Source organism: Suricata suricatta, chromosome 16, assembly GCF_006229205.1.
Source record: "Suricata suricatta isolate VVHF042 chromosome 16, meerkat_22Aug2017_6uvM2_HiC, whole genome shotgun sequence".
NCBI lineage: Eukaryota > Metazoa > Chordata > Mammalia > Carnivora > Herpestidae > Suricata > Suricata suricatta.
This window is the reverse complement of record NC_043715.1, coordinates 9,042,737-9,055,937: the sequence shown is the minus strand read 5'-3', so window position 1 is coordinate 9,055,937 and position 13,201 is coordinate 9,042,737. Positions and strand designations below refer to the sequence as shown.

At 53.1% G+C, this 13,201-nt stretch overlaps 1 protein-coding gene across 18 annotated transcripts in view; it reads left to right on the top strand.

Moving 5' to 3' along the window:
* Positions 1-207: 207 nt before the first annotated feature.
* Positions 208-13,201, top strand: part of WWOX (WW domain containing oxidoreductase) — a 923,424-nt gene continuing 910,430 nt past the window's right edge. For 10 of the 18 annotated variants that reach the window (XR_003904120.1, XR_003904119.1, XR_003904118.1 and 7 more), the window contains exons 1-4: positions 321-573; positions 6,559-6,623; positions 6,979-7,036; positions 8,973-9,151. Coding sequence is in view for 12 of the 18 variants with exons in the window: in XM_029926475.1 (XP_029782335.1) it covers positions 467-573; positions 6,559-6,623; positions 6,979-7,036; positions 8,973-9,151 (409 nt within the window). In the remaining 6 variants the exon portion in view is untranslated. Of the gene's footprint in view, positions 574-6,558; positions 6,624-6,978; positions 7,037-8,972; positions 9,152-13,201 lie in introns of all 18 variants that reach the window. The other 8 variants (XR_003904123.1, XR_003904122.1, XM_029926478.1 and 5 more) reach the window with 3 other exon arrangements.

Genomic DNA, 13,201 nt, shown 5'->3' with positions numbered 1-13,201 from the left:
CCTACATTTCCCAGGATGCTCATTTGCGGGAGCTCCCGCAGGATTGGTCAGAACAACGCGGAAGTCATTACAGGTCGCTCAGCAACGGGCCGAGTTCTGGACCGTGACTGGATGCCCACGCCCCTTTCCTGCGGCCCGGGAGGTGGGCGAAGCTCAGCTCCATCTCCAGAGTCACGAAGCGTTCCCCGGCGTTTACTTCCAGCCGAGCCGCAGCGCGCCCTCTCCGGTGCTTCCCTCCCTCGGTCTTTCAGGGCCACGCCCCTTTCGTTCCGGCAGCTGCGAAACTCCGGAGACTGGATTTCAGCTACCGAGTCGCTGAGCGCCTCTGGGCGGCGCGATGCGCAGGCGCGAGCGTTTGGGTCTCGCCGCGCGCGGCGCTCGGTTGTAGCGAGAGTGAGTTCCTGGGTGCCGAGACCCGGCAGCGGGAGCCGGAGCGGGTGGGTGATCGAGCGTTTCTCCTGCCGCCATGGCAGCCCTGCGCTACGCGGGACTGGACGACACGGACAGCGAGGACGAGCTGCCCCCGGGCTGGGAGCAGAGAACCACCAAGGACGGCTGGGTTTACTATGCCAAGTAAGGGGCCTCAGGGGGGCCGCCGGGCCTGGGACACACCTGAGTCAGGGGGCCGCACCTGGAACCCTCACGGCCTCTCGTGCCCGGGACCCTGCGCTGCTCCGATGCCACCTGCGCGGGGACGGGCGCGTGCCGGCGCTGCAGCCTTGCGAGGCCGCGCGAAGCCGCAGTGATAGTTACAGAGCTTCCTCGGGGAGGCCCCCGAGGTCCTGAGGAGGGGTCGCCACTTTTCTGGGCTCTGGGTCCAGTGGGGTCACCTGGCAGCGCTCAGGCGCGCCCTCTGCTGCTCAGGAAGCGGCGCTGCACGATGCCATGGTGGCTAACAGGCCTTATTCCCTCGTCCGAAAAAAATCAGAGAAAGAAAAAAAAAAAAAAAAGCCGATGCCTCGGGGGTCTGGGGCAGAGAGCTAGAAGTATTTATTTTACATAAATGCCCTAATATAGTTATGCATGTGTGTATATACATATACATACGTATGTGTGTATATCATAGAACTCCAGTAGTTTCCCGGCAAAGTTTTGGAAACACTAGTAGCAGACCCTTTCTCCCATTACTGAGTATGTGACTTTGGGCCATTGAAAGAGCTCTGGCTTTTTCATCTGTAAAATGGGTTGCTAGCGTTTCAATTCAGGCATGGTACATAAAGCACTCAGCACAGATCTAATAAGTACTCAATGCTCAATAATTTCGCTTCCCCTGCCCCCCTCCCCCCACTCTGCAGCTGTGACAGCACCGCCTAAGTCTGATATTACAATCACCTGCCAATGGTCCTCAATCCAGATTTCAGAGACCCTCAGGCCCCCGACACCCACCGTGGGGAATCTGTATTTTATAGGCTTTCCCCGTAAGGCAGGTTCTCAATTGGCTTTGAGAAACGCGGATGTGAATCTGTGATTTTCAACATCTGGAGAAGTCAGAAGGTATCTTTTCCTTGGATCCTCCTCCAGAATTTCTCATTTAACTGGTTTGGGCCCTCCCCGCCTCCGCTGGTATGTTGTAAAATCGAACCAGGTGATTCTCATCTAACCGAGGTTGGGAGCTCTGGTATCATTGGTCGCTTGGTAGAAAGAAAACCAGAAAAGAAAAGAGAAAAAAAAAAGACCTTGGAGAGTTTATTCATTCAAGACGCAGTGGGGTTTCTACCACGTGCGAGGCTTTTTGCTGGGCGCTGGTTATGCGGAGATACTAAGACCTAGCTGTCACGGGTGTTACGTGGCCGAGTGATGCGTGGGTGGCTCCCGGGCGGCGTGCGTAAGGTGAGCGGGGAGCCTGCTGGCAGGAGGCGTGTGTGGTAGGTCGGGGCACAGGTGAGGCCCCGAGAGTTGGCCTCAGTACAAGTAGGCGTGCTCGGGGCCGCCCAGGCGGAGGGAAGGGAGTGGAGGGGTCCGTGTGGCCCGCGTGCTGCTGGAGGCAGGGAAGACGGAGGCAGCAGTTTACAGAGGAGCTGAGGGGCCCCATCCTCAGGTCCTGGGGGTCCACTGAAGGCTTGGAGCCAGGGAGTGTCATTGGGCTGATATCTTCTGTCTTCCTGAAGGTGGTTTCTGGCCCTGGAGAATTGAAGGGACGAGCGTGGCAGCAGGGAGCCATTAGGCTGTTGGGGGGCTGGCTCCAGGGAGCTTCTGAGCACCCACTGGCCATTCCCTCTGCCTGGATAGCCGCAGGAAGGGCTTTGTCATCCCCCAGAGCTGAGCGTAACTGCCCAGGAGTCCTTCCCCTTGTCCCCGACCCCTGCGCCCTCCTCCTCCCAGCACCTGGTTACCTAAGACACACCCCCTGGCCTTGTCTGTAGTCTTCGTGCCTTACTCTCCTGGTCTGTGCTGTCTCCCCCAGATTGCAAGCTTCCTGAGGACAGGGACCCTGTTACCCTCTGTGTCTCCTGTGCTTTGCACCTGGGAGATGGAAGTCCCTGTGTCATGAGTGAAGGAATTCATCTAGTGAAGGTGCCCCCTGGCCTCCCGGAGCGGCTTGGGAGTGCAGAGGCGCCCACGACCGGCCTCCTGGCTGATTTGTGTGTGTGTGGGGGCCTCCTACCCGAGGCTCCCTGGCTTCCTCTCAGGTTTGCCTGGAGCCCGGGGTCACCCTGCCTTTCCCCCTTTTGTTGGGTGGCCTTTCCCATCTGCTTCCTTCCTGGATGGGATCCTGCTTTCTCCAAATAAGATCTGCATGTCCCAGCCAGCTCCTCCGGGAGCTTCCGGGGGACTCGTGGCCAGGCGATTCCGTGGAGCATATACTGTCTCCAAAAAAGCCCTCCTCCCGCCGCTCCCCATTGTTTTGGGTCTCAAACTGGCCTGTGTGGTCCCACTCTTTACACTGAATGTAGTGACGGGTTTGGCTGGGTCCTAACTGGGGTCCCTCTGTCCAGTCTCCCTGGCCCTCTGTTCTTCAGCTCTCCAGATGGAAGGAGGCCTCTGACCAATCGTAACCCTGGGTTCCCCTTGATCTCTCCTGACCTGCAAGCCTCCTCGCCCTTCTTTTCTTTTACCTCTGAAAGGGTTACTTGCTGTCTCTTGGGGTTCAGGAAACTGCTAACAGGCTAAAGAGGACTGCCCTTTGCCCTTTCTGTTGTCATATGGCTTTCTTCCAGCAAGGCCACCCCCAAGGACAGAGGCTGTAGCTCCCAGCGAGAGACTCTGGGATCCTAACAAGACCCCCTCTCTGACTCATAGCGTTGTGTCTCTCCCATCGTGTGGCTTCTCTGGGCCCCTCAGGCTTGCCCGCGTGCCCTGTGGTGCTCTCAGAAGCACACTGGTCACTTGGCTCCAGGGCCCACCAGACCGGGCTTTCAGGGAGAGGATGACCCTGCCCATGAGGGCAGACCGGGCACCTGAGAGTGTGGGCCGGCCTTTTTCCCTCCCTCGCATCGTGGTCCAGTGCAGCCCTTCTGCCCCGGCCGGGAGGCGGGGAAGGAAGGACGAGGTCTCAGTGTCCGGCGCTGTCACTGCAGTCACCTGCAGCCCCCACCCCCAGCCCCCTTTTCTTCCGGAGCATTCCTCACATCGGCTCTCAGTCTCCAAGTTAACTAACTATACTTCAAAAAAAATTTTTTTTCCAAAAAGCGTACTTGAAATGATGTCCATGTAATGTGGTATGAATTTAATTTTTGATCCTTTTGGTTTAAATTAAGATCACTAGTAATTATCTCTTTAAATGACAAAAAGCTTATTGAAAAAGAAAACACAGAAGAGGGCTTCTGTTTAAAGGAGAAGAAGATAACACTTTGGGGACGTGTGTCGTGATTTTTCTGTTCATTAAAAAGTCATTTTAGGTTACAATTAAGAACACTTCTTAATTAAGTTTTGCATGGAAGTATTCAACTTAATACTTCTGTGTGCAAGGCCCAGTTCTCAATTCTTCACATTTAGCCCTCTGTGACTCCAAGGAGCGGGTGGTGTTACTGTCCCCATTTTACAGATGGGGAGACTGAGGCACGGGAGGTTAGACACCTCCTCAAGGGTGAGTGGGAGCACCAGAACTCACGAGCAGCTAGGCTCTGAAATTCTTACCAGCAAATCACACTCTTTGCCGTGAGGCCTGGGATCCTCCCCTGGGGACACTGTGTCCTTCAGGGGATAGTTGACAATGTCTGGAGATGCTTGCTGTTCCCACAACGATGGGATGTTGGCATCTGGTAGGCGGAGACCAGGGACACAGCTGAGCATCCCACAGAGCCCACGACAGCCCCCAGCAGGGAGCCCCCAAGTGCCAGGAGCGCCAGTGGTAAGAAACCCTGGCCTGGGCGTTTTCTGTCAAAGTCAAAATCACAGGGGTGACAGTGTTTGTTTTGGATTTTTAACTGTCTCTCAGGATAGGAAAAACTTGTTCTGAGAGAATTGTCTAGCTCCTTTGGAGAACATTGATGCATTCCCCCTCTGTACTCTGGGGCGGCTGCCAGGGCAGGTGCAGGGCTGGGGGGCAGCTGCCAGGTGCAGGGTTGGGTGTGTGAGGGTCTGCGCTCCTCTCGCAGGGGCGCTTTGTGGAGTCTCAAGGGCAGGTATTTAAAAAAAATTTTTTTTTCTAATGTTTTATTTATTTTTGAGAGAGAGAGAGAGAGAGAGAGTGAGTGTGTGAGTAGGGGAGGGTCAGAGAGAGAGGGAGACACAGAATGCGAAGACAGGCTTCAGGCTGTCAGCACAGAGCCCAACACGGGGCCTGAACCTGCAAAGTGCAAGATCATGCCCTGAGCCAAAGCCAGCCGTTCAGCCAGCTGAGCCACCCAGGTGCCCCAAGGGCAGGTCTTTCTGGAGCTCAGCTCAAAGCTCCTTTGATGCCTGCCTGTGGGATGAAAGTACTTCAACACCAGGCAGAGGAAAATGACTTCGTGTCTGTAAACTGTTTAAACATTTTTTAAAAGTGTTTTATTTATTTTTGAGAGAGAAAGAGAGACATAGAGAATAAGTAGGGGAGGGGCAGAGAGAGAGGGAGACAGAATTCAAAGCAGGCTCCGGGCTCCAAGCTGTCAGCACAGAGCTCGATGTGGGGCTCGAACTTGTGAACCTCCAGATCATGACCTGAGCCGCAGTCAGATGCCCAACTGACTGAGCCCCCTCAGGCGCCCCCGTAAACCTGCTCAGGAAGCAGGGGGTTCAGCAGGGCAAAGAGCAGGAATGGCGTGTGTCCTGGCCGGGGTCCCTCCAGCGTGCGAGGAGCGCCTTGTCCTTACCGGGGACTCAGGGTCCCCCTTCCTGCAGGTAGGATTTCATGGTGGCCTGCGTACAAGCAGAAGGTGGTCATTGCTGCTGACAGCCCTACATTTGTATGGTGACGTCACTGTTCACCAGTCTCTGTCACAGGTAGAGGGTCCCTTACCTTTCAGTGGCTCTGTGAGGTGGGCGTGGGGCAGGGAGACTCGGGACCGATTGCAGCTTGAGCCCGGGTCTGTGGCCCCGAGTCCAGGGTCCGCAGTGACCCTGCACCTCCCACTGAGCATTTGCAGAAACAGACCGGAAGCCGGCAGTTCCTGCAGAAACCTTGCTTGTCGGGTATAAAGTCTGAGAGCGGATTCCTGCTCTATTCGTTCCCTTTAAAGCAGTCGGTAGGGAAGGAATATTCAAATATTATCATCTAGAATTCACTATTATTATTATTTTCTACTGGGGCATGAGTGTGTGACCTTCTAGGAAATCCAGCCTCCCGTTTGAATGCTTCTTGCAACATCCAGCTGCTTCTCTGATGAAGTTTTATGTTTTTCCTGATACTTCGCCACCTGTTGACGATTTTAATTATAACTTTGTATGCTGTTAGATAAAATGCTAAATTTACCACAGAAAGGAGACTACTTTGTTTATTTGATTGGTTTAAATAACAGCACTTTTGAGGTCTTTTATATGCCAGGAACTGTGTTCAACCCTTTATGTACCTTTCCTTGAGATTAGTTCTAGGATTCTGTCCATTTTGCAGGTAGGAAAATCGAGGTTCTAAAGTTGAGTAACTTGGCCAAGTGGGTGGTTAGGTGACCTTTGGGGCTATCCTGCTTTATTCTTAAACATGTCTTGGGAGCGATTAGAATTCAGTGCTTAAAACACTTTGAAGATACGTCTGTGGAAAGAATAAATATTTGAGAAGATTGATATCATATTTAGTGATGTGTAAATATCAGCGTTATACATTAGGTTGAGTCTGGCCACCTATCCTGGAATAAAACTAAAACAAATACAAACCAGTTGTGCGTGTTGTGAGGGCTTCCGGCGTTGACCCACACCTGGTCCCCTGCTCTTCCCTCTCTCCCCACCGAGCCGGCTCACAAGGACTCTCCTTCCAGAGGCTTCCTCAGACTCCTGCTCCTTCTCACCCAGTAAGTCCGCTCTGATGCAAACAGGAGCACTTGTGTTCTGAATATTTTCATTTCTGAACTCTGGCTTCACGGCTCTCAAGGGATAGTATTGTTTGGGAGGGGAAAAAAACTTACTGCAGCTGATTAAGTTTTAGAAGTGTAACCTTCACTTACTGTTTTTTGTGGATTTTTAACTTTTTTTTTTTTTTGACAGTCACTCTGAAGAGAAGACCCAGTGGGAGCACCCGAAAACTGGAAAAAGGAAACGGATAGCGGGAGGTTTGTGTGTTCTTCTCATAAAGGGAAGCACCTTGTATGTGAACCTTCCTGACACGGGAAGACTGCCGCAGTCAGAGGGCTCACAGGCCGCCCTCGCTGCTCCTCGAAGGTTCTCTCCTCGCTGGGAGGAGCTCCCGGGCTGTGGCCGACGAGGCGACCGCGGGGGGTGGGCCGGCCAGGTGGCATCTCCCGGGCTTTCCGTACCGGCCTGAGCGTGGCCCAGCGTGGCTGCTGGCCGGCGGGACGGGCTTGGGGGGGCGGGGTGGAAGGGCATGGAGCCGCCTGACCCGGGGCCTGGGTGTCCGTTCCCCCCACCCCTGCTGCGCGCACACCTGCCCGTCTTCTCGTGTTTCAGATTTGCCGTATGGATGGGAACAAGAAACCGATGAGAACGGACAAGTATTTTTTGTCGAGTAAGTGGCTATCTAGAAACTCTTCTCAGTCATTTTTCTTTTCCTTTAAAGTGTGTTTACGTATTTAGAGAGCGAGCATGCGCATGTGTGCGTGTGCCTGTCAGAGAGAGGGAGAGAGAACCCCAAGCAGGCTCCATGCTGACAGCCCCGAGCCTGGTGTGGGGCTCGATCTCACCACTGTGAGGTCATGATCTGAGCCGATGTAAGAGTCAGATGTTCAACTGACCGGGCCACCCGGGCGCCCCTCGTTTTGCTTCACAATAGGAATTTTTAGTTGTGAAAGTAATATACCTTCAATCTAGGAAAATGCATGGTATATGTAACTGATCTTATCAGTAGGAATAACTACTTTTGACAATTTTTTAATTTATTTTCTAAGTCTGGTTTCTGTACACATGCTTTCTTTAAACAAAAAGCAGGGAAGGCAGTGTGTGAATTGTTGAGTAACCTGTTTTATTCCCATGTAGTATCTTGTGAGCGTTTCCTCTTATGTATATATGTATTTTACAAGACGGTGTTTAACGGCCATGGAGTCTTATTTACTGATTTATTTTTACAGATAGACAGTAATCTATCACGTTACCCATTGGGCTCTGACCTTAAATTCCTATGTAATTCCTTGGCCTCTTTCCTCCGAGCCTGTCCCAGGCGTGTGCTGGGGCCGGTGCCCCGTCCACCGCCAGGGCTGGGGGCGGGCCGGGCCGGGAAGCTGCGCATGCGCTCACCCTGGCTTCTCTCAGGCTCCCAGAGGGCGGTGGGGAGGAGCCAGGAGGGACCTGCACACTTGGCCCGGGCTGGTGGCCCCGCGGCACGTGGTGGGGTCTCACGGTGCCCGTCAAACACTTCTCTCGCAGCTCTGGCTGTAAGTAAGATGGACCTTGGATTCTCATTGGCTCTTTGTATTTATAGGGTGACGAGTATAGATTAGAAAAAGTTTTTTTAATGTGTATTTATTTTTGAGAGAGGGAGAAGGAGAGAGTGAGAGCGAGTGGGGGAGAGACAGAGAGAGGCAGACACAGATTCCGAAGCAGGCACCAGTTTCCCAGCTGTCTGCACAGACAGCCTGAAGCGGGTTTGAACTCATGAACCGTGAGATCACGACCTGAGCCGCCATTGGACGTGTAACTGAGTGAGCCACCCAGGCGCCCTCTGGAGTTTTAAGCCTATCATTTTAAGCTAAGCGTGTGCACACACACAGTACAAGTAAACTTGAAATCGCAAAATCTCGTCTATTCAGGAGAGTTCGTTCTTAATGGTTGTTAACATATTTGTCTCTGATCCCAGGAGAGTACATTTAAAATGTAAAGAAATAAATCTATTGCATAGGAGTCACCTAGTAATCTACATGTACCAATGTATTTTAATATTGTTTCTCCAAGACTAGGCTCAACTCCAAATCACAACTATAGTGCTTGCTGGAGGTGTGAATATGGTGTTAACATGAAAATCATTACAACTTCGGAATGTTCACACTTTTTTTTTTTTTTTAATCATCTTGAGGTTTCTATCTCGCACCAGTTTCCTTATGCCCTTGCACAGGGTTCAGAGATTTCACTGAAATCTCCAGAAAGGAGTGGCTGACAGATGTTACAGCCACATTTACATGAATTAAAAAAAAAATCCCAAAGCCACCTCCATTTTTGAGATTTCAGGATACGAGGCAATGCTTTGTATGTAGCCGTGCACATACTGTGTTCATACAGACGTAACAGTGAACTTCTCCTCAGGTAGTGCTGGTGAGAAGGATTTGATGCTTGTCTTTTTAGGCAGGAGCATAATCCTTCTGGGGGCAGGAGACAGACTCCGATGGATGCCAGTTCTTTCCGGGGTTAAGAATAAGCCTTGTCACTGCATGTGGAATGGGGTGTGCCTGGCCCGAACTGTAAGATTACCTCATGCCTATAAATGCCCGGGTTCACGCCTTTCTCCTTTGCAGCCATATAAATAAAAGAACCACCTATTTGGACCCGAGACTGGCATTTACCGTGGACGACAATCCTACAAAGCCAACCAGCAGACAGAGATACGACGGGAGCACCACCGCCATGGAGATTCTCCAGGGCCGGGATTTCACCGGCAAAGTGGTCGTGGTGACCGGGGCCAATGCAGGCATAGGTAGGCCGTAACGCACCATTGTCATCGTTAGGTTTTGTCCGTGCTGCAGTGAGATCCACTTACATTTTAACTCTAACGGTGTGGTCTGTAGTGATGTCTCATTTAGAAATGTGTCCGTAGCCTTTTCTGCTCTCGTTCTGTGGCCTCTTTGGAAGCCGCACGGTTCTCCTGCAGGGCTGCGGGCGGGGGGCCGGGCTGTTTGGTTCGGAAGGACTAGAGACAGCAGGTTCCGTCTGAGAGCTGGTCCGCGGGATGGGTGGGTGCATGTCAGCCACCTGGGGTTTTGAAACCAAAACCGATTGGTCACGGAGTGTGGGGAAGAGCGGTGGGTCATGACCTTGGGCGGGGCTGCCGCAGGGTTCAGCTGGTCAGTGCGCTGCTCTGGGAGCAGGGCCGTGCTCCCCTGTGCAGCCGGGGAATTCGTCCTTGTCTGAACCTCTGGGTCGGCCCTCTCAGCCGCGGGTGTGGAGGTGGACGGCTCCCAAGTGTCCTTCCCTGGCACCGAGGGGCGGCGGCAGGGCACATGCTTGTCCGCGACCTTTCTGTGGATTTTATTCTCACTTTGTTCTGACCCACGAACATCAGTGCGCGTACCTGTGAGACCTGGGCCGCTCCGAGTCAGCGTCTGCATCTTCGGGTTGACTGACGCAGATAAAACAGAATTATGTTTGGATGGCAGGTTCTCCCTGCCTTTTGGCCCCTCACAGGCCCCCTTCCCCCACCCCATTGGCCTTCTCTTTCAAGAGCTTTGTCTCCTCACTCTTGGCACACCTCCTCCACTGTCTCCTTGCTCTGTCCTTCTTAATTTCCAGTAGCCCCTTCTAGAGCCCCGCAGACACCTGCCGGCAGCATCGGGGGAGCGCGGGAGGTGAAGGTACATTCCGGACAGTGGCGTGGGCCCCGGTCCCAGAGCAGAACTCTTGACTGCACTTGTCTATGAGGGCAGAGAGGCAAATGGAATTTTTAAAAATTGAAAGGGACTTTATTTAAAATCACCACTCAGACCTCATCCTAGGCTTAGAATATCTTCCCAACTTCTGTATTGTGGTGAATGCTACATAATCATCATCAATATCGAAACTGATGATGATGCTGTTTTAAAAATGATGGCTGGAGCCTCAGTCACCCAAGAAGCAGTGTGTTGGGTCAGTGGCCTTGACTGCTGTGTGTGGAGGTGCGGACCTACGCAGTGTAGGATAATTACGAAAAAATAAGTACTTGAGGCCTTAAGGAAAATCTTTTTTATTTTCACTCATTTAACCAGGAAATTAACTGAAAGATCTCATTCCTTGACTCTTCCGGCAAGATAGTGTTTCCCTTTACGTCAGTAAGGTACGTGACCACTGGTCATTTTCTGCGTCAGAGTTCAGACCTTTGGGTGTGGCGCGTGCTCTGTCAGCTCTGCAGCGTCAGAAGCACCAAAGATTGTGACCCAGGACGAGTTGAGTTGGTTCAGAGGACACAGCTGTGTTTCGATGGATCTTTTTTTTCCCCCCAATTTTTTTTTTAGTATTTATTTATTTTTGAGGGAGAAAGAGACAGAGTATGAGCGGGAGAGGGGCAGAGAGGGAGGGAGACACAGAATCCAAAGCAGGCTCTGGCCCCGAGCGTCAGCACAGAGCCCGACGCGGGGCCCGAACTCACGACGTCGGATACCTCACCGACTGAGCCACCCCGGCGCCCTCGACAGATCTTTAGTCAGTGGAAAGGAGGGGGTTCCGCAGCGTTGAGGACGAATGTGGTGTCCGTTAGAACCGACCTTGAACCCCTTGAGGCGCCTCCTGTCTGATGTCCATGATAATCCACTTTGCAGACGCTGCAGGCAGGTGCCTGAGGCGGCGAATCGTGAACTCGGGCGGTGGGAGTGTCGGGAAGGTCCGGGGCGACCAGCTCTTCGTGTTCAGGCGGCCACCGCTTTCTTCCGCAGCTCCAGCCCCCTCAGAAATCGCCTTGAGTGCCGGCGCCTCAGCCCCCCTCTTGCCCTGCTCTTGGGAAGCACAGGTCTAAGGGGCCCTGAAGTCTTTTATTTTTACTTTTGAAATAATATCACACTGAAAATTCCAAGCAATCAAATCCTCGCAAATAACTTTCCCTCGGCAGCAGCGGTTTCAGGCTTAAAGAAAAGAGGCTGAAGAGAGGCCCGTGGCGTTTCGGCGTCCCTAAGTTCGCTTTTGTACCCCGCATGGCTGCCTTAGAAAGTGCCCTTGCCCGAGTAGGCTGTGGCCTCCAGATAAAGTCCTCCCTGCTCCTGAGCTGTGAAACGCGTCGTTTGAGAAACTGCTACCACCACCTCGCCGCCCGTTTCAAATGAAATAGCCGAATGTGGAGTGAATTGAGCATCTTCATTTCCAGGACTTGTGGGCTTTTAGGAGTCACCTTCCATCAGCGCTTTCATGGCGTCGGCGTTCACTTTCCCCTTGCCGCTCCACGGAGCCTGCCTTCCGGGCACAACCCGTCCATACTGTCCCGTGTGGATGCCTGGTCCCTCTGAGTTGGGGTGGGCCGGATCGAAGCCACCCGTGTGGATTTTGGGAGCGGTGACTCCTCCACCAAAAGCACAGGTAACCCAGTTTGCTTTGCAAATGCTGACTTACAAACCTGCTCTTTCCGGTGCCTCTTTCTCATATTTTTTAAATTCCCCACAAGGCGTTGCTCTGTGGGACTTGCAGTCGGTGAGGCCTCTCTGATGGGCGGGGATGGTCGGTGGTGAGAGCAGGCGCCTCTCCTGATGAACCTGCGTGCGGCCCTGGGAGCCTGGCCGCCTGGGAGCCGCCTCGGAGCAGGTTGTGTGTGAGATTCCTCTCTGGCCGCGGATTCTTGCGGTTTTCAATAGTTGTAGTACTAAGTAAAGGCAGTTGGCGGGATTCCCACTCAATTCAGCTCAAAAAGATCAGAAGGATTCTGGGAGATCTAAGGATTCTGAAGCGATGTCCGCACGAGCATCATGCGTTCGTGAGATCTTTGTTTTCACCCTTCAAGTCTGTAGCTCGGCCTGCTGCTAATGGGGCCCAGCTGACTGGATTGGGGTCGCAGCCCGTGGCTCAAGGGCTAAATCTCAGTGATGTCTGATTTTGCAGGTAAAGTTTTATTGGGACGCGGCCACACCCGTTTATTTCCATTTAGACTGTGGCTGTTTTCATGTTGTCAGCAAAACTGAGTAATTAGGGTAGAGACCATATGGCCGGCAAAGCCTGAAATACTTACTCTCGGGCCCTTTACAGAGAGAGTTTGCCGCCTGCATTAAGTGGCGGTGATCCCTTTACTGTCATATCCCCCCAGCGTTCTCTAATTCAGCTACGCTGTAGGTACAGCTTAGGTAAACTGAGGCCTCGGCACACTGTGGATAACTGTTGGGGACCCCCCCAGTGTCTTGCACCCCTGACTTCAGCGCTGTCCCCCTTCTTAGCTGCGAGCATTCAGAGGTTGCCGCCTCAGAAACTAACCATCTTCTCTCCTTGACCTTTGTTCAGCCAGCGTTCTGCACCTGAAGACCTTGGTAGATGGGGAGCGGTAGCTGGGACCCCTCTGTGTGGGGACCCCAGGGGGGTCACCTCTTCACCCAGAGCTGCTGCCAGCAAGCCGGGAGGCCTGGAGCCCCATGCCCCCGGCCGCTAACCCATGGAGAGGAACTGATCTCTGTGCCCCACGCGGCTCTGAGCAGGGAGGGCGGGGGGCCACCACTCAGGATTCAGTGGCTTGCTTGTGGGCTCCGCCTGGGTACCAATGAGTGGAAATGGCTTCCACTGCTGGATGGTGATCATTAAGTACAAACCTGGCTGGGAATTTTGGGGGACGGAATGTCTTCAGGCTAAGGCTTCCCATCACGGAGGACCCCAAAGCTGCTTGCCTGGACTCAGCCTGCCCGTCGCCTGATTTGATGCTGCATATAAATATTTGAGTATTAGGTGCTGCCTTCTTGGATCTGAGGGCCGACGTATGTTCATTGGAGGCTGGGCTCTAGGGAGGGGTTAACTGATTGCCTGATGTGGGACAGAGCCCACCCCGTCACCGGTCTCCCGTTAGCAGGGGCTCCTGCTGGGACTCACTCTG